This window comes from Balaenoptera acutorostrata, chromosome 1 (assembly GCF_949987535.1).
Source record: "Balaenoptera acutorostrata chromosome 1, mBalAcu1.1, whole genome shotgun sequence".
Taxonomy (NCBI): domain Eukaryota; kingdom Metazoa; phylum Chordata; class Mammalia; order Artiodactyla; family Balaenopteridae; genus Balaenoptera; species Balaenoptera acutorostrata.
The window spans coordinates 41671157-41693598 of NC_080064.1; the positions used below are offsets into that span (position 1 = coordinate 41671157).

General features: G+C 37.0%; 1 protein-coding gene across 1 annotated transcript in view; it reads right to left on the bottom strand.

Moving 5' to 3' along the window:
• Positions 1 to 22442, bottom strand: part of AGBL4 (AGBL carboxypeptidase 4) — a 1405329-nt gene that overhangs the window by 1144418 nt on the left and 238469 nt on the right. The window contains exon 3 of the mRNA XM_057530807.1: positions 3494 to 3618. Coding sequence (XP_057386790.1) covers positions 3494 to 3618 — 125 coding nt within the window. The remainder of the gene's footprint in view (positions 1 to 3493; positions 3619 to 22442) is intronic.

The window sequence follows — 22442 nt, forward strand, 5'->3', positions numbered from 1 at the left end:
TTTAATTATGCTCCAAAAATAAAATAGAAAATAAATAAGCCTAGAAGTAAATATGCCAAAAGTTAATAGTATTTGCTTCTAGGTAGTAAGATTATGGGTGTGTGTTTCGGGGGGTGGGGGGGCATGTGCTTTTTCTCTGCTTCTAATAATTATCTATATTTTCCAAATTTTCTACAGTGAGCATTGGATACTTTTATAATCAGAAAGGGGAAAAAATTAACTCAAAGAGATAAAAAGATTATAAAGGAAAGAAAACAGTTCCAACAGTCCAGGCACATCATTTTATTTCTTCTTATTGGCTGAAGTTTTACCATATTTAAATAGAAAGATTTGCTTTCACATCACACAAGTGTTCTGCTGCATCAATAATAAATTTCTACATAAGAATATTTAATATAGGTTTTTCAGAGAGAAAATTACTTTTCAATAAAGATACTGGGATGTTTAGTTATCATAGATTCTTGCAAATGTACTATTTAACAACTACTTCAGGGGGTTAATATATCGGTCCTGGAATACAGCACCATATGTTCCAAGCTTTTATCACTTTCTAAAAACATAAGGAAGATAACCCAAAAGCTAGACCTGTTTATACAGTATATTTGATGCTTTGATTTTTAGTGGAGTCAGCCTTTGATGACTAATATTTCTTTTACCCGCTAGTACCAAACCCTAAATAAGGCTCCTGACTAGATTACATTCATGAAGGTCTCATTTTAAAGGAAATTGGAGAGATGGAAAAAGATTACAGGAAGACACATCATAAAAGCAGGCCTCACAAGTCAAACTTAATAGTAAAACCATTCTTTTTCATGTAGACAACCATGAAAACAAATATCCTGTGAGCTAGAGATATGTATTATATCTTTCCAGCAGATCTTTATGCCTTCTTGATACAGATTTCCATAACTGTATAATGTGATTACAGTTGATGAAGCAATGGCCCACAAAAAGAGGCTGATAAAGCATCAGGCTCCAGGAAACCAGATAAACATGCTCATGATTTCTAATTGTAACACGGGTAGGATAACACTGGATATGAAGATCGAGTCAGACAGACCGAGAAAATATTGGTTCCTTCAACTTTAAAAATAAGTATCCATAAAACAGCACCAACTCTCTTATTAGAATAACTTGGAACATATTCATGTTACTTCCTTGATTGATAGAGAAGATTCAAAAGAGACTGTATGACTTTAACATGTAGTATGAAAATTATAACACCCTGTAAGAGACATTTTAAGCAACAAAATGAATATACCTGTAAGCAAACTAGAAGAGCAAAGAACAAGAAACTTTGAAATGTATGACCAACTTGTCCAAAAGACTATCCCAGGTGATATGTAACTTAAGAAACACATTTTCCTAACACTCTAGCCATCCCACCGCTCTGCAACCCCCGCACCTGACCATAGGAGCTATATAAGGATAGTCTTTATGAGAGACTAACATGAAAGAGAAACTAGACTAGGAATTCAACATGGACCAAAGTTAAAAAAAAAACCACTATAATTTCAGAGTTTCTGTTAGGTCTGTACTTAGCAAAGGATATAAGAACAGACTTTGTTCCTTGAAAAGTAATAGGTCTCATTTGTTAGGAGTTAGTGGATTCCTGGTTACAGTAGGCAAGTTGAAAGGTATGCATGTGCTGTGCATAAACAGGAAAAGAGTAATCCCCTTTATGAATTTAGAAATCCTGGCAGATTATACTGCTTTAAAGAAAACGTTTCCTTTCCTTAATATGAATTGACTATACTGCCTCAGAATTACTGTTTGTTTTTCAGTGGTGTGTGTATGTGACAATTGTAAGTTACTGACATGAGACAGGCACACCAACAGAAGAATGAGGGGTATATGCTTACCTCATGGTAGCAGAGATATCTTCATAGGGAACCCAAACTTGGAGTGCCAAGATTCAGTCTTGTACATGTGGCTAAAGCCTCCTGTTGTGAGTTATACTCTCAAGAGTCAGTAACATAGACTTTGGAAAAAGCACTTTGAGGATCATTGATTGCCTTGCTGGAATAAGAGGGACAATCCTAGGGACAGGTGAAGCCCTGTAGGCAAAGTGTAGGTTTCCCAAAGGTGGTTTCAGGGAAGGAATATTATTCTTACTATGAAAAACTGAAAAAGGAATTCTCTCATGGGAGAGTAAGTCAAACTAAGAAGCAAAGCAAGGAACTAAAGTTTGTCCTAGAGCAACAATCTGTGTGAGGTTTAACTTTTTTCCCACTGTCCTAAATTGCTATATCATATATAGCTAACCATGTTCAAAGCTCTCCCATATATTTAATTCCTTCTAGTTAGCCCTAAACATCAGTAAGCATTACATACACCCAGTCCTGTGTCAGTGGTATTGTAGAAAATTAAAAGAATCAGTAGTAAAGTGAAGTGGCTGTTCCTGAACCCCTCTTCTGCTGAAGCCAGCATGCCAGGAACAGCATTGTGTCAAGGACAAATGAGGGTCCCTGAATTCCAGACACTGACCACTGCCTACCTAACACATGACTCAAGTTGCAGTTGAAAGAAAACAGAGAGAAGCAAGCAACCAGGTGAAAGAGCAAGCAGAATAGATTGACTTGGGAAGGGAAATTAAACAAACTCCTCACTTTCTCCCAAATATGCTAGAAAAAAATGACCCCGAAGGAAGAAGGCAGATGTTAGATTATAGGGCTATGCTTCATTTGCTTAAAAGAATCCTACCACTATGTGTACAAAGTTTGTGCAAAGTCTTCCAGAATCAGCTGTCTCAATATAATAATGATAACTGATTTCTTAGGGTTAGATTTTTATTAATGTTTTTCAAAGCATATGTCGTTAGTTCTCTCTATTTTCATCAATACTTTGTTCAAAACAGATTTGAACAGGATTATAAAAAATACACTGTTATGTTAGAAAATGTAGATGAAGTAATCATGGTTAAAGATAGATTAATACTATCAGAATAACAGAAAAGTTAGTGTACAAAAACACAAGCAAAAAAGCTTTCCAGAGTCATTATATTGGGCTATAAAATTGGCTCAGAGTTTTCCAGCAGCCAAAGCAAAGGGAAAAGTAGGATGAGTTATAAGAATCATATTGTTAAGATAGAAACACCTTGTTATATAGGAGAAGAAAAGCTTTTTCTGAAACTGAGTCTTGTGAAAAAAATAACAAACAGAACAGCACTCTATAATAAACATAATAGCAAGTCACTTGAAATGGTTCCTTATAGTGTCCCCCAAGGAAGCCTAGCACATAACGCTAATGCTTCCATCGGTAAAGAACACTTTGAGTTCTCAGATAATCTATTTGTTTTTTTCATAACCACCATTTAACAAAAGTCAGCATATTATACCTGTTACTCTCTATCTCTTAAAATAAAACGATATCACTACAGCACATATACAAGAATATATTCCTAATATGGTCATTATTTTGATATTACTAAAATAACACAAAAGCATAATCTTCCTACCAAAACCACACTGAAGGTATCCACTATTTCTCTCACCTGTGATTCTTTCACGTTCTCAACAGTAAAGTTGAACCAGACTCGGAAGCGTGGATTACAGGTATCCGGCCTAATGAATAAATCATACTCAAACTCAGAGACCTGGTCCACCCGTCCAAGGTTACCTGTTAATAAAAATTAAGAGAACTGGGTTTTAATAGAAGTTCATGAAGCTCAATGGTATATACATTTAAATATTATGAGCTCTGACAATGACATTTGTCATCACTCAGTACTTATAGGTTCATTTTTCACAATCTGCAGGGCTGCCAACTCTGAATGTAGTCCAGAAAGAGGAGGTTTTCAGCTAGTCTAGGCTGTGGTACAAGCAACTCTTTCTATCTTTATGACCTAGCAGATCTATTTGTGCTACAAGTATCTTTGACAGATTGGGATGCTATATAGAGCATGTGGCAAGTGCCTGTGAACCAAGTAAGAATCACAACCAAACTTCAGTTTCCTAGTTAGAAAACCAAAGATGATAATACCTCATGTATTTTGTATTAAGCATTATAGTATACAAATTACCTCTAATATATTTGATCTTGTTTAATTCTCACAACACGGCTATGCAGTTTGTACTGTTTGGTGTATTTCCGAACTTCTATCAGAACATGTTAGAGAATATATAAAGCAGAGTAAGGTTTAAACAAAAATTAGAAGTAGTTGCTACATAACAATAATAATGGTAAAGTCACAAACAACCATGAGATTAATTTCCATTTCCTCCACCAACAGAACAGGCATATCAAAAATGTATATACTTGGGTGTGAGTCCCATTCTTTGTCTCTCCTCTCTCTGCCTGATATTCTCATGAGTGGTAAATTGCCCAAAATGTTAACAGTGGGATGAGATAAAAATAAAAGCTAAGAGTCTTGTGAATTCCCAAACCAGATAATCAACAACTAAAGAAGAGTAAACACGACTATAGAAAGCAACAAAGCAATTGACTGAGAAGTCAGTATAGTATTGTACTTGAAGAGCACAGCAACATCCTACTTTTAACAGTAAGGTCCTACTGTATAGCACAGGGAACGATATTCAATATCCTGGGATAAACCATAATGGAAAAGAATATGAAAAAGAATGTATATATGTGTATAACTGAGTCACTCTGCTGTACAGCAGAAATTAACACAACACTGTAAATCAACTATACTTCAATTTAAAAAAAATTAAAAAATAATAATTCCATAAGTCATCCCCAAAAAATGAGCTCTAGCCTATCTTTCTCCAAAAGAACACTCAGAATTAAACTTTAACCTTATATCCACCAAAGTTTTAAATTATTTCTTTTACTAGTTCTACTGGCATGTCACTTGTTTTTCTGAGCAACAGTTGTAGTAGATGCAGTACTAGCCTGGGAATCATCAGACCTGAATTCGAGCTCAACTGACTCACTGTGCAACAATGGGTAAGTTACTTACCCTCTCAGGGCCTCATCTGCAAAATGAGAATATTGAGTTACCTAACTTCTAAGGTTCCTTTCAGCTGTAACATTCTTTGGCTGCCTGATTCTAGGATTGATCAGGCAGTGATCCAAGACAATAAGAGAACCCTTCCTTCAAAACCAAATCAATTAATCTTAGGGTGATTTTTGTCTGCCCTCATCAAAATGTGTGTGGAGAAACCAAACGTATTCCTCCTTCCAGAACCAGAACGATCAGTTACCTCAAGTTAAGTACATAAATATTTTTTTAAAATGCATTGATGGCAAAATACAAATAAGAGCTAATCAGGACCAAAAGCTTTTAATCTTTCTAGTTTCAATTGTCTTCAGAATTTCCAAGGAGATTCTTCAATGAAATGGTCCTTTAAAATATTATCCACCAAAAATATTTACTAAGCTTCTGTTGTAGAGGGCAGAACACTTATTACATGAGAGGACTAAACTTGAAATCAGAAGATCTAGACTCAAGTTTTATCTCTGTCACTTACTGAGTGACCTTGGAAAATTCACTTAACCTCTATCAACCTCTGCTTTTTCAACTATAAAGTAAGAATCATATAAATAGAAATATGAATATTTATCTCTAAGTTAATGAGCATTAATTTTAACTAGTATATAACTGATATTAACACGAATTTTCAATAGAAAATTAACATTTTCTGAGCATTTCTACATGCCACATACTGTCCCAAATGCTAGGTATACTAACCTATTTAATTCTCACAACAACACTCACGTGGTAGAAACCATTACTATCCCCATTTTACATATGAAAAAAACAAGGGACGAAGATATAAAATAACTTATCCAAAGCTATACAGCATGTAAGCAAGTATGAGTCAGCTGGGATTTGAATTCAAACAATATGTCTCTAGCCACTAGACAACAGCTTCTACTAAAAAAGCTGGTTGGAAGAATATAAAGATAATACACACTGAAGGTACAATATAAGTTATAATCCTTAATAAAAACTTACTATCCTTAAAACAACAAAAAGTGAAAAAGCCACTATTTTCTTGACTTCTAAAAGTTCATGGTTGAAAAATTAAACATTAATGTACATTTCAATGCTCAAAGGAAAGAAGATTTTTATTTTGTTTTTAATTCTGGAGCACTATAAATGGATTCTGATTAAAAATAACATGTCTTAAAGTTGTTGCTATGTATTGTGCCTAATAATAATGCACCATATGTGTCTTAAAATTTACAGTTTCAAAATTATTTCAGATCCTTTATATTACTAAAGCCTCACCATGACCCCATAATGAGTAAACTGAGACTCAGGAATGTTTAGTGCTTGCTTAAGTTCATGCTTTAAAGCACCATGGCGAGACCTTGAAACAAAGACTTCTGACTCCACTGTGTTATGCTTTGGAATATATCATAGCTACAGCCAATTCATTTCTTCAGCCATTCAATCAGTTATTCATTCAAAAAGCACTATACTATGTACTATAAAATAGAACAGATAGTAAGTCAAACAAAAAGGTGTTTGCTTTCACTAAGTTTACAGTTCCAAATAATAATAAGCATCTGGTCTTTGGTCTTCTGTAACTATTCTGTTGGCCTTCTTCACCATTTCTATGAGGAGTATTCTCTCTGTGTGTATGCATAAAAATGCTTTCCTTGTATTACCAGTAATATTTCAACAAAGTGCCAATTGATGATGTTCTGAAAACAGCTATTGAAATAAGCTGACCATACCTCTATATCATCTGGTTCCCTTCCACTTATATGAAAGGAAAGAAAAAAAAGCAAATAAGAATTTAAAATATAGGACAAATACAAAAAAAATTATATGTAGATTTTAAACACAAATATATCAATAAATGTGTTAAATATAAATGAACTAAATATTACAAATAGAGATAAAAATACTCTGGATAAAGAAAACAACTATATATATTGCTTATAAAGACAAACTTTACATTTAAGAGCACAGAAAGACTGAAAATTAATGGTCTTTTCAACTATCATCAGCCAAAAATATTTACTGAGCCCTATGTTGTAGAGGGTACAATACTTATTAATTTAATGAAAAAGTTTTAATAGGAAAGCACTATCAAAAAAAAAGCTAATGTAGCTATATTTATCTCAGACAAGGTAGGCTTTAAATCAAGAAACATTACTAGAAATGAACAGAGATATTTCATGATGCAAAACAGGTAAGTCCATCAACAAGATACAAAAATCTTAAAAGTATATACAACTAACAATAGATCTTCAAAATATATAAGTAAAATTTGACAAAATAAAAGAAGATAGAGACAAATTTAGAAATATGGTGAGAAATTTTAACATACCAATACCACAAACTGAGAAAAACCAAGATAATATTCAGAAAGGATTTAGACAATTTGAAAATGTGATTTAAAAGGATATCTAGGGACAGGAGGCAAGATGGCGGAAGAGTAAGATGCGGAGATCACCTTCCTTCCCACAGATACAGTAGAAATACATCTACACGTGGAACTGCTCCTACAGAACACCCACGGAACGCTGGCAGAAGACGTCAGACCTCCCAAAAGGCAAGAAAATCCCCACGTACTTGGGTAGGACAAAACAAAAAAGATATAACAGAGACAAAAGAATAGGGACGGGACCTGCACCAGTGGGAGGGAGCCGTGAAGGAGGAAAGGTTTCCACACACTAGGAAGCCCCTTCGCGGGCAGAGACTGCGGGTGGCAGAGGGGGGAAGCCTCAGAGCCACGGAGGAGAGCGCAGCCACAGGGGCACAGAGGGAAAAATGGAGAGATTCCCGCATGGAGGCTCGGCACCAAGCAGCACTCACCAGCCCAAGAGGCTTGTCTGCTCAGCCGCCGGAGCAGGCGGGGGCTGGGAGCTGAGGCTCTGGGTTCGGTGCTAGCCGGGAGGGAGTCCAGGAAAAAGTCAGCAGCTGCCAAAGAGGCAAGAGACTTTTTCTTGCCTCTTTGTTTCGCGGCGCGCAAGGAGAGGGGATTGAGAGCGCCGCCTAAACGAACTCCAGAGACGGGCGTGAGCCGCGGCTAACAGCGCGGACCCCAGAGGCGGGCGCGAGCCGTGGCTATCAGCGCGGACCCCAGAGACGGGCAGGAGACGCTAAGGCTGCTGCTGCCGCCACCAACAAGCCTGTGTGCGAGCACAGGTCACTCTCCACACCGCCCCTCCCGGGAGCCGGTGCAGCCCTCCACTGCCAGAGTCCCGTGATCCGGAGACAACTTCCCCGGGAGAACACACGGCATGCCTCAGGCTGCTGCAACGTCACGCCGGCCTCTGCCACCGCAGGCTCGCCCCGCATCCCTACTCCTCCTTCCCCCCGGCCTGAGTGAGCCAGAGCCCCAAAAGCAGCTGCTCCTTTAACCCCGTTCTGTCTGGGCGGGGAACAGATGTCCTCAGGCGACCTACATGCAGAGGCGGGTCCAAATCCAAAGCTGAACCACGGGAGCTGTGCGAACAAAGAAGAGAAAGGGAAATCTCTCCCAGCAGCCTCAGAAGCAGCGGATTAAAGCTCCACAAACAACTTGATGTGCCTGCATCTGTTGAATACCTGAATAGACAACGAATCATCCCAAATTCAGGAGGTGGACTTTGGGAGCAGGATTTATTAATTTTTCCCCTTTTCCTTTTTTTGTGAGTGTATATGTGTATGCTTCTGGGTGAGATTTTGTCTGTATAGCTTTGCTTTCACCATTAGTCCTAGGGTTAGGTCCGTCTGTTTTTTTTTTCTTTTTTTAATTAAAAAAATTTTTTTTCCTAAAAAATGTTTTCTTAATAATTTTTTACTTATTTCCTATATTTAGAAATTTAAAAAAATGTTTTAATAACTTTTTTCATATTTTTTATTTTTAAAAATTAAAAATTTTTTCTTAATAGTTTCTTAATTTTTTCTTATTTTTACTATAAAAATTAATAAATCTATTTTTAAAAAATAAAAAAATTTTTTCTTAATAAATTTATTCTAAATTTTTTTTCTTATTTTTTATTATAATAGTTTTATTTTATTTTATCCTCTTTCTTTCTTTCTTTTTGATTTTTTCTCCCTTTTATTCTGAGCCGTGTGAATGAAAGGCTCTTCGTGCTCCAGCCAGGCATCAGGGCTGTGCCTCTGAGGTGGGAGAGCCAACTTCAGAACACTGGTCCACAAGAGACCTCCCAGCTCCACGTAATACCAAACGGCGAAAATCTCTCAGAGATCTCCATCTCAACATCAAGACCCAGCTTCATTCAACGACCAGCAAGCTACAGTGCGGGACACCCTATGCCAAACAACTAGCAAGACAGGAACACAGCCCCATCCATTAGCAGAGAGGTTGCTTAAAATCATAATAAGGCCACAGACACCCCAAAACACACCACCAGACTTGGACATATCCACCAGAAAGACAAGATCCAACCTCATCCACCAAAACATAGGCACTAGTCCCCTCCACCAGGAAGCGTACACAACTCACTGAACCAACCTTAGCCACTGGGGACAGATACCAAAAACAATGGGAACTACGAACCTGAAGCCTGTGAAAAGGAGACCCCAAACACAGTAAGATAAGCAAAATGAGAAGACAAAAAAACACACAGCAGATGAAGGAGCAGGGTCAAAACACACCAGACCTAACAAATGAAGAGGAAATAGGCACTCTACCTGAAAAAGAATTCAGAATAATGAGAGTAAAGATGATCCAAAATCTTGGAAATAGAATAGACAAAATGCAAGAAACATTTAACAAGGACGTAGAAGAACTAAAGAGGAACCAAGCAATGATGAAAAACACAATGAATGAAATTAAAAATACTATAGACGGGATCAATAGCAGAATAACTGAGGCAGAAGAATGGATAAGTGACCTGGAAGATAAAATAGTGGAAATAACTACTGCAGAGTAGAATAAAGAAAAAAGAATGAACAGAACTGGGGACAGTCTCAGAGACCTCTGGGACAACATTAAACGCACCAACATTTGAATTATAGGGGTCCCAGAAGAAGAAGAGAAAAAGAAAGGGACTGAGAAAATATTTGAAGAGATTATAGTTGAAAACTTCCCTAATATGGGAAAGGAAATAGTTAATCAAGTCCTGGAAGCACAGAGAGTCCCATACAGGATAAATCCAAGGAGAAACACGCCAAGACACATATTAATCAAACTGTCAAAAATTAAATATAAGGAAAACATATTAAAGGCAGCAAGGGAAAAACAACAAATAACACACAAGGGAATCCCCATAAGGTTAACATCTGATCTTTCAGCAGAAACTCTGCAAGCCAGAAGGGAGTGGCAGGATATACTTAAAGTCATGAAGGAGAAAAACCTACAACCAAGATTAATCTACCCAGCAAGGATCTCATTCAGACTTGATGGAGAAATTAAAACCTTTACGGACAAGCAAAAGCTGAGAGAGTTCAGCACCACCAAACCAGCTTTACAACAAATGCTAAAGGAACTTCTCTAGGTAAGAAACACAAGAGAAGGAAAACACCTACAATAACAAACCCAAAACATTTAAGAAAATGGGAATAGGAACATACATATCGATAATTACCTTAAATGTAAATGGATTAAATGCTCCCACCAAAAGACACAGACTAGCTGAATGGATACAAAAACAAGACCCATATATATGCTGTCTACAAGAGACCCACTTCAGACCTAGAGACACATACAGACTGAAAGTGAGGGAATGGAAAAAGATATTCCATGCAAATGGAAATCAAAAGAAAGCTGGAGTAGCAATTCTCATATCAGACAAAATAGACTTGAAAATAAAGACTATTACAAGAGACAAAGAAGGACACTATATAATGATCAAGGGATCGATCCAAGAGGAAGGTATAACAATTGTAAATATTTATGCACCCAACATAGGATCACCTCAATACATAAGGCAAATACTAACAGCCATAAAAGGCGAAATCAACAGCAAATCAATCATAGTAGGGGACTTTAACACCCCACTTTCACCAATGGACAGATCATCCAAAATGAAAATGAATAAGGAAACACAAGCTTTAAATGATACATTAAACAAGATGGACTTAATTGATATTTATAGGACATTCCACCCAAAAACAACAGAATACACATTTTTCTCAAGCGCTCATGGAACATTCTCCAGGATAGATCATATCTTGGGTCACAAATCAAGCCTTGGTAAATTTAAGAAAATTGAAATCGTATCAAGTATCTTTTCCAACCACAACGCTATGATACTAGATATCAATTACAGGAAAAGAGCTGTAAAAAATACAAACACATGGAGGCTACACAATACACTACTTAATAACGAAGTGATCACTGAAGAAATCAAAGGGGAAATCAAAAAATACCTAGAAACAAATGACAATGGAGACACGACGACCCAAAACCTATGGGATGCAGCAAAAGCAGTGCTAAGAGGGAAGTTTATAGCAATACAAGCCTACCTCAAGAAACAGGAAACATCTCGAATAAACAACCTAACCTTGCACCTGAAGCAATTAGAGAAAGAAGAACAAAAACACCCCAAAGCTAGCAGAAGGAAAGAAATCATAAAGATCAGATCAGAAATAAATGAAAAAGGAATGAAGGAAACAATAGCAAAAATCAATGAAACTATAAGCTGGTTCTTTGAGAAGATAAACAAAATTGATAAACCATTAGCCAGACTCATCAAGAGAAAAAGGGAGAAGACTCAAATCAATAGAATTAGAAATGAAAAAGGAGAAGTAACCACTGACACTGCAGAAATACAAAAGATCATGAGAGATTACTATAAGCAACTCTATGCCAATAAAATGGACAACCTGGAAGAAATGGACAGATTTTTAGAAATGCAGAACCTGCTGAGACTGAACCAGGAAGAAATAGAAAATATGAACAGACCAATCACAAGCACTGAAATTGAAACTGTGATTAAAATCTTCCAACAAACAAAAGCCCAGGACCAGATGGCTTCACAGGCGAATTCTATCAAACATTTAGAGAGGAGCTAACACCTATCCTTCTCAAACTCTTCCAAAATATTGCAGAGGGAGGAACACTCCCCAACTCATTCTACGAGGCCACCATCACCCTGACACCAAAACCAGACAAAGATGTCACAAAGAAAGAAAACTACAGGACAATATCACTGATGAACATACATGCAAAAATCCTCAACAAAATACTAGCAAACAGAATCCAACAGCACATTAAAAGGATCATACACCATGATCAAGTGGGGTTTATTCCAGGAATGCAAGGATTCTTCAATATACGCAAATCAATCAACGTGATACATCATATTAACAAATTGAAGGAGAAAAACCATATGATCATCTCAATAGATGCAGTGAAAGCTTTCGACAAAATTCAACACCCATTTATGATAAAAGCCCTGCAGAAAGTAGGCATAGAGGGAACTTTCTTAAACATAATAAAGGCTATATATGACAAACACATAGCCAACATTGTCCTCAATGGTGAAAAACTGAAACCATTTCCACTAAGATCAGGAACAAGACAAGGTTGCCCACTCTCACCACTATTATTCAACATAGTTTTGGAAGTGTTAGCCACAGCAATCAGAGAAGAAAAAGAAATAAAAGGAATTCAAATCGGAAAAGAAGAAGTAAAGCTGTCACTGTTTGCAGATGACATGATACTATACATAGAGAATCCTTAAGATGCCACCAGAAAACGACTAGAGCTAATCAATGAATTTGGTAAAGTAGCAGGATACAAAATTAACGCACAGAAATCTCTTGCATTTCTATACACTAATGATGAAAAATCTGAAAGTGAAATTAAGAAAACACTCCCGTTTACCATTGCAACAAAAAGAATAAAATATCTAGGAATAAACCTACCTAAGGAGACAAAAGACCTGTATGCAGAAAATTATAGGACACCGATGTAAGAAATTAAAGATGATACAAATAGATGGAGAGATATACCATGTTCTTGGATTGGAAGAATCAACATTGTGAAAATGACTCTACTACCCAAAGCAATCTACAGATTCAATGCAATCCCTATCAAACTACTACTTGCATTTTTTACAGAACTAGAACAAAAAATTTCACAATTTGTATGGAGACACAAAAGACCCCGAATAGCCAAAGCAATCTTGAGAACGAAAAATGGAGCTGGAGGAATCAGGCTCCCTGAGTTCAGACTGTATTACAAAGCTACAGTAATCAAGACAGTTTGGTACTGGCACAAAAACAGAAATATAGATCAATGGAACAGGATAGAAAGCCCAGAGACAAACCCACGCACATATGGTCACCTTATCTTCGATAAAGGAGGCAAGCATATACAGTGGAGAAAAGACAGCCTCTTCAATAAGTGGTGCTGGGAAAATTGGACAGGTACATGTAAAAGCATGAAATTAGAACACTCCCTGACACCACACTCAAAAATAAACTCAAAATGGATTAAAGACCTAAGTGTAAGGCCAGACACTATCAAACTCTTAGAGGAAAACATAGGCAGAACACTCTATGACATAAATCACAGCAAGATCCTTTTTGACCCAGCCCCTAGAGAAATGGAAATAAAAACACAAATAAACAAATGGGACCTAATGAAACTGAAAAGCATTTGCACAGCAAAGGAAACCATAAATAAGACCAAAACAGAACCCTCAGAATGGGAGAAAATATTTGCAAATGAATCAACTGACAATGGATTAATCTCCAAGATTTACAAGCAGCTCATGAAGCTCAATAACAAAAAAACAAACAACCCAATCCAAAAATGGGCAGAAGACCTAAACAGACATTTCTCCAAAGAAGATATACAGATGGCCAACAGACACACGAAAGAATGCTCAACATCATTAATCATTAGAGAAATGCAAATCAAAACTACAATGAGGTATTATCTCACACCGGTCAGAATGGCCATCATCAAAAAATCTAGAAACAATAAATGCTGGAGAGGGTGTGGAGAAAAGGGAACACTCTTGCACTGTTGGTGGGAATGTAAATTGATACAGCCACTATGGACAACAGTATGGAGGTTCCTTAAAAAACTAAAAATAGAACTACCAGAGGACCCAGCAATCCCACTACTGGGCATATACCCTGAGAAAACCATAATTCAAAAAGAGTCATGTACCAAAATGTTCATTGCAGCTCTATTTACAATAGCCAGGACATGGAAGCAACCTAAGTGTCCATCATCGGATGAATGGATAAAGAAGATGTGGCACATATATACAATGGAATATTACTCAGCCATAAAAAGAAATGAAATGGAGGTATTTGTAATGAGGTGGATGGAGTTAGAGTCTGTCATACAGAGTGAAGTAAGTCAGAAAGAGAAAAACAAATACAGTATGCTAACACATATACATGGAATCTAAGGGAAAAAAAAAAGGTTCATGAAGAACCTAGTGGCAAGATGGGAATAAAGACACAGACCTACTAGAGAATGGAGTTGAGGATATGGGGAGGGGGAGGAGTGAGATGTGACAGGGTGAGAGAGTGTAATGGACATATATACACTATCAAATATAAAATAGATAGCTAGTGGGAAGCAGCCGCATAGCACAGGGAGATCAGCTTGGTGCTTTGTGACCACCTAGAGGGGTGGGATAGGGAGGGTGGGAGGGAGGGAGATGCAAGATGGAAGAGATATGGGGACATATGTATATGTATAACTGATTCACTTTGTTATAAAGCAGAAACTAACACACCATTGTAAAGCAATTATACTCCAATAAAGATGTTTAAAAAAAAAAAAGGATATCTAGTTCTAATTACGGAACACTTTTGTAGAACTACAGAATATATATCCTTTCCAAAAGAACATGGTACATTCACAAAATTGATCATATTTTGATCCATAAGGAAGTCTCAACAAATTTCAAAGGAATTTATACTATATTGCATCTGTTCTCTTATCCCAGTTCTAGTATTTTAAACTAAATCATAATCAATATATGTCAATCAAAATTTGTGGGATGTAGCTAAATCAATTCTAAGATGGAAATATATATGTACACATACACATAGATTGATTTTCATTGATTTATACATAATATAAAATGTATTCTGAAAATCAATTATCTAAGCTCCTACTATAAGAAGCTAAAAAGTGGGAATATATATTGAAACAGCCACTATGGAGAACAATATGGAGGTTCCTTAAAAAAGTAAAAATAGAACTACCATATGATGCAGCAATCCCACTCCTGGGCATATACCCAGAGAAAAACATAATTCAAGAAGACACATGCACCCCAACGTTCATTGTAGCACTATTTGTAATAGCCAGGACATGGAAGCAACCTAAACGTCCGTCAACAGAGGAGTGGATACAGAAGATGTGGTACATATACACAATGGAATATTACTCAGCCATAAAAGGAACGAAACTGGGTAATATGCAGAGACGTGGATGGACCTAGAGACTGTCATACAGAGTGAAATAAGTCAGAAAGATATAAACAAATATCGTACATTAACGCATATATGTGGAATCTAGAAAAATGGTATAGATTATCTTATATGCAAAGCAGAAATAGAGACAGAGACGTAGTGATCTAAAGTATGCATACCAAAGGGGAAAGGCTGGGGAATGGGATGAATTAGGAGATTGGGATTGACATGTATACACTACTGATACTATGTATAAAATAGATAACTAATGAGAACCTACTGTATAGCACAGGAAACTCTACTCAATGCTCGTGGTGACCTAAATGGGAAGGAAATCTAAAAAGGAGGGGATCTATGTATACGTATACCTGATTCACTTTGCTGTAGAGTAGAAACTAACACAAAATTGTAAAGCAACTGTACTCCAACAAAAAATTAATTTAAAAAAAGGAGAGAACAATGTAGAGAATCCCATTTTAAAAACAAAAGAGTGATACTTTCAAACAAAAAAAGTGGAAGGAAATAAGACAGGTAAGAGGAGAAAATCATATAAATTTTTAAATGTACTCTACAGAAAATTTAAAACATGAAGAGATAGTTTTTTGTGAAAAAGACCTTTAATATGAACAGACTCCAGCAAGCTCATACAGAAAAAATAAAGAGTAAGAAAACACATATAATAATATCAAAAATTAAGAGAGACTAGTACTACATGTCCTTTACAATCAGACAAGAAGAAACAAAAAGCAACAAACATATTGTAAACTATCTATGTCAATACATTTGAAAAATAGATGAAATGTATAATTTCTTATAAAAACACAGTTTATTAAAACTAAAATATGAAGCAATATAAAATGTGATTTATTCAATAACTACTAAATGGACCAGATCCTTAATTTTAAATGTCCCCACAAAAAAAAAAAAAAATTCCAGTCCTAATGATTTCACTTCTGAACACCTATAAACTTATAAGAAAGAGTTAATCTCAAGCACATTTTTCCAGAGGAAAAAAGGAAACATTGCCCAATTCACTTTATGAAACCAGGACAATATTGATACCAAAACATGACAAGAATATTACAAAAAAAGGAAACATATAGGTAAGTCTCTTTCACAAGCCTAGATGTAAAATACTAAAGAAAATACTAGCTAATTTAGTCCAATCATCAATAGAAGAGATGACGGATCATGAAAAGTTGGAATTATTACAAAATAACATTTAAGGATCATCAATCCAAATAACACATTAACAAAATAAAGAACAAATAGGTGATCGTCTCAAAAGCAGAAAAAGTATTTGATAGAAAAGCAACATCTCTACTTCTGGCTCAGACATGTTGAAGTAACTATAAAGAGACTAGCCCCACCGTCAAGAATTTTAAAGCTGGGAAAATATATTAAACAACTGTTTTCAGACATTAGGAAATAGACAACATGATACAGCAATCCATGAGAGAAGAGACACTCACAAGATGAGCTCCCACAATAGGACTGACTCCACCACGGAAAGACTACCCAACTATGTCAGGAAACCAGACACCAACCAGACTAAAGAGATACCGTGAGCTGTGTGTACAGAAATAAAATTTGAAGCTGTTTAAGCAGCTGAAATCTGAGAGTAGGGCATTAGAAAGGAGAAAACTATACAAGATGGTGGTAGTGAGGGGGTAACCCAGAAAACTCTAGGATCATTTCTTGTAAGTCTGTGGCTGAGGGCTAGACAGCACATGCACAGGGTGAAACTACATTAGATTTATCAAAGAGAACTTACTTCAGTGTTGAAAGAAAAACAGAGATACAGTAGGTTCCCTACATATGAACGACTTACATTCCAAGAGCACATTCGTAAGTCCAATTTGTTTGTAAGTCCAACAAAGTTAGCCTAGGTACCCAACTAATACAATTGGCCATATAGTACTGTATTGTAATACGTTTATAATACTTTTCACACAAATAATGCATAAAAAAACAAACACCAAAAACAAAGAAAACATTTTTAATCTTAGAGTACAGTACCTTGAAAAGTACAGTACAACAGCTTGCATACCGGGGCTGGCATCGAGTGAACAGGCAAGGAGAGTTACTGACTGGAGGAGGGGGAGGAGGTGGGAGATGGTAGAGTTGAAGGATTTCAGCAATAGGAGATGGAGGGCAAGCTGCAATTTCACTCACGCCTGACATTGATGGCACAGGTTCTGGTTCCTCGCTGGATTCAATTCTATCTACTCTCTTCAAAAAATGATCCAGTGATATCTGGATAGTAGCTCTTTTTTTCTCATCATAGATGACATGGTAGCATTGGATTGCATTCTGAACGGCTGCTGCAACCTTCCTGTACCGTTCTACGTTTGGGTCCTGTGCCTCAAAAACTAACAGTGTTCCCTTAAATAAAGAAAATCCCCTTACCATTTCCTGAGTCACGAATCTCTTGAGTTCTTCAGTTACTTCTTCCTCTTGTCTCTCTTTGTCCTTTCTCTGGGCCTCCAATTCCATCAAGTTCTCATTAGTAAGCTCCTCGTGTTGCACAGCAAGGAGTTTAATGAAGTCGTCCTCTTGAAGATCTAGCTCCAGCTTCTTGCTGAGGGTCACTAAGTTGCTGAAGACCTCTTTGGACTCCTTATCCACCTTCTCAAATCCACAAAAATCGTGAACAACCTGCGGGCAAAGGTTTTTCCAAACCCCACTCATGGTGACAGACGTAACCTCACGCCAAGCAAAGTCAATGTTTTTCATGGCCTTGTAGATGTTATAGTCCTTCTAAAATTGTTGCAAGGTTGTTCCTGATTCATCACTTGCCTTTACTGCCTGACAAAAAGTGTGACGTAAATAATATTTCTTGAAAGTCGCTATAACTTCCTGGTCCATAGGTTGGAGCGACACTGTATTCGGTGGCACATGCACTACTTTGACATTGGGATGAAAGTCGTCCATGAATGGGGGGTGGCCCAGAGCATTGTCAAGCAGCAAAAGAATGTTGAATGGGATGTCCTTCTCCAAGCAATATTTCTGTACCTCTGGGATAAAGTGGTGGAAAAACCAGTCCTGGAAAATGGCCTGTGTAACCCAGGCTTTGGGGTTACTCTTCCACACAACAGGAAGAGAGCCTTTGGCTATGTTTTTAAGGGCTCTTGGGTTCTCTGAAAGATAAACTAAGAGAGGTTTTAGCTTCATATCACCAGAAGCATTGCCACCAAACAACAGAGTTAGCCTATCCTTTGCTGCTTTATAGCCTGGCATCAACTTTTCCTTCTTACTGATTTAACTTCGGTCTTGCATCCTCTTCCAGTACAGTCCTGTCTCATCCACATTAAAAACCTGCTCGGGTAAATGCGTGCCTTCATCAAAAATTTCTCGAAGCATTTCAGGAAATTCCTGGGCAGCTACCATATCTACACTCGATGCCTTGCCACTTACTTTTAAATTGTGAAGGTTGGCACTAGCCTTGAACCGATGAAACCAGCCATGGCTGGCACTAAAAGATGCAGCCTCTGATTCTTCACCGTATTTCTTCTTCAAGTCTTCATAAAGGCTTTTAGCTTTCTCTTGAATCAGCATTAAGCTGAGTGGGACCCGATGCTGATGCTGATCCTGCATTCACACACTGAGAAGTTTCTCCATCTCCTCCATCACTTTTCTACGCTTCCTCAATATTATTGTTGACATCATCAGCACAGCAGACTTCACATGTTCCATAATCTTGTCCTTGTTCTTTAGAATCGTGCCGATGGTTGAATGATTCATGTTACAAGAACGAGCAACGTCTATCATCTTTTTGCTTTGCTCCACTCTCTCAATAATTTTCACTTTTGTTTCCATCGTTATCACTTGGTGCTTCTTAGCAGTACCAGCTACATCACTGCTACTTTTATGTTTGCTTCCAGACACCCTGGACTTGAAGTAAAGATACTGTATTACTGTACTCTACACAGTACTGTAAAATACACAAAAGCACAACTACTTGTAGAGGATGCAAGCATGTGACACGTACACTAGACACGTGAACTAACTTACATGATTGGACATGTGAACGCACGCTCACAACTTTGAAAGGTCACAACTTGAAGGTTTGTATGTACGGGACTAACTGTACTAGAGATGGTGCAATGCTGGGTAAGACGGTGTTGGGAGCCCAGTACAGCTAAAGTGGAAGAACTTTTAACACCTCAGACATAATAGTCAATTGAGATACCAGAAGGGACATACCTTAGAAATAAGAACCATGTCCTAAAGAAAGAACTATTCTATATTTTCCCTGAAAACCAAGCTCTGATAAAACCTTCATGTGTGAGAAAGTTTGGACCCAAGTTAGAGTAGTTCAGAAATACCTAGGGATTCTGACAAATCTATCTCAATAAAATTTAAAACCATGCTTAAAGAAGTTTAAGGTAATCAGCCTTGAAATGATCAGTAATTGAACTGACTTCTATAATAAACACCAATTTGCTTGAGAAGAGGATAACAGAATCCATTCTCTAAAAGGTATCATCTATTCTATCCATTATACAATCTAAATTTACTAGATACTTTAATTAATTAATTAGCTAATTAATTAATTTTAATCCTTAAAGGAGTGGAGAGAAGCAATTAATACATATCCACAGTGAGATTCAGATGTACTATTTAGCAGAAAAAGACATTTTAAGTTGGTTGTTATAGTCAAAGAACAAAAAGAAAACATGTTACAGGAATTAAAGAAAATTATAATTTTCATGTGTGAGTGGATAGGAAATTTCATCAGAAAAATGAAAACTTTTAAAAAAGACCAAATAAACATTCTATAACTAAAAAGTACAGTAACTAAAATGAAAAACTAACTTGATGGGCTTAACACCAAATTAGAGATGGTAAAGAGTCAGTGAACTTGAAGATGGATCCTTTTTTTTTTAAAATTTTTTATTTATTATTTATTTATTATGTTTATTTTTGGGTGTGTCGGGTCTTCGTTTCTGTGTGAGGGCTTTCTCCAGTTGCGGCGAGTGGGGGCCACTCTTCATCGCGGTGCGCGGGCCTCTCACTATCGCAGCCTCTCTTGTTTCGGAGCAGAGGCTCCAGACACTCAGGCTCAATAGTTGTGGCTCACGGGCCCAGTTGCTCCGCGGCATGTGGGATCTTCCCAGACCAGGGCTCGAACCCGTGTCCCCTGCATTGGCAGGCAGATTCTCAACCACTGCGCCACCAGGGAAGCCCCGAAGATGGATCAATTTTAAAGTCATATAATCTGAAGAACACAAAAAAGAAATGGGAGAAAAATAAACAGAGCCCCAGAATAAGCCAAAAATTTCCCAAATGTAATAAAAAATATAATGAATTAGATATCTTAGAATCTCAGAAAACCTCATACAGGATAAATAAAAAGAAAAAATAACAAGGAATGTGTGAGTCAGTATATAAATGGATATTCTCCATTTCATTACTTGAGCACTGGAGTTCTTAGGCCAAAGATTAAATCAGTTTTTTTAAAAAAATTCCTGGGAATTCCCTGGTGGTCCAGTCGTTAGGACTCCACGTTTTCACTGCTGTGGGCCTGTGTTCGATCCCTGGTCAGGAAACTAAGATCCTACAAGCCGTGCTGCGGGGCCAAAAAATAAAATAAAATAAATTTCCTGTTTTATTTTCTGTTACCACATTCAAAATATGAGAATAGGATTGAGGAGACCCAAAGAATATGTACCTCAAGACCTAGGCTGAAATGTTCAGGGACATTTTTAGAAAGCAGGTGAGTAAAGGGACTTTACTCATCTCTTATGAAAACTCAGAAGAACCTACATACTGTTTTGTTTTGTTTCAATTTTTTAAATTGAGGTTTAGTTGATGTATAATATTAAGAGCTTACAGACTGTTGATGATACTAGGTAATTTCCTGTGTAGGAAAAAAAAATTATCTCCTTTAAAATTTATATTGGAAATATCTCATTGAAACCATTAAGATTTCTCTACATGTTGTCAGGGAGTGGCCTAAACATGAGTGTTCTAATAATGAACGGTTATCTGTGGGTGCTTATATAAAGTTGATAATCACCTTAACATAAAAGAAAAAGGATGATGAAGAAAAGACTAGTCAAACAAGACTGATATTAGCTGGCAAGTACAGCATTTAATGGAGAAGTGTACTTACCTAGAAACTGGAACACTTGACAGCTGATAACTATCCTTTAGAGTTCTTCATGGCCTCTGTTCTGGCATAAATCATCTGTGAACATGCTTCAGGCATCACAAGACAACCTTTTCAGGGTCTTATGCATTCTTAGTAAGATGAGTTTCCAGACAATTTATCATGATGTAAGACCTTGGATTTTGATGTTCTTGTACAAATGAGTAAATCACTAAATTTCAATTTAAAGAGTCCATTGAGGGAGTTCCCTGGCGGCCCAGTGGTTAGGACTCTGCACTCTCACTGCTGTGGGCCCAGATTCGATCCCTGGTCAGGGAACTAAGATCCCACAGGCCATGCGATGCAGTCAGTAAATAAATAGTCCACTGAGTTTTACCCACATTGAATTCAATCATATTCTCTTGTTTAAAAAGTAAATGACTGGTATGTTTTTTTAATTATCCTGACAGTGTATAACATAATGTCCCCTTTTCCAGGGATTCTTGATAAAACTCTGTATGTATTACAAGATACATGGGACATTCGTGGTGGTCCAGCAGTTAAGACTCTGTGCTCCCAATGCAGGGGGCCTGGGTTCAGGGAACTAAATCCTGCATGCCACAAATAAGAGCCCACATGCCGCAACTAAATATCCTGCATGCCACAACTAAAGATCCCCCACACTGCAACAAAGATCCCACACGTGGCAACGAAAATCCCACATGCCACAACTAAGACCTGATGCAGCCCAAATAAAAATACTAAAAAAAAAAAAAACAAGAAACAGAGATTATTGAGTCTTCCATGGTGCCACAGTTACCCAATATGGAGGCAATCATGAGAAATGAAAGTCCTTAGAAGGAGAAGGGAAAAGAGGGCTCATGGTGAACTTCTTTGTTCCTCATGATGTGTAAACATTTTATTATCAGAAAATCCACCCATATCTAGTGCTTGTGGGATTACATGCTCTGCTTAGTTAGAATATTGATTAGTAAGGGGAGAGGTGAATACAAATTTTGATTTTAAAATTTTCTGATAGTAATTATACTTTGTACCTCTAGTAAATATGAATAAATATTGAGTTTT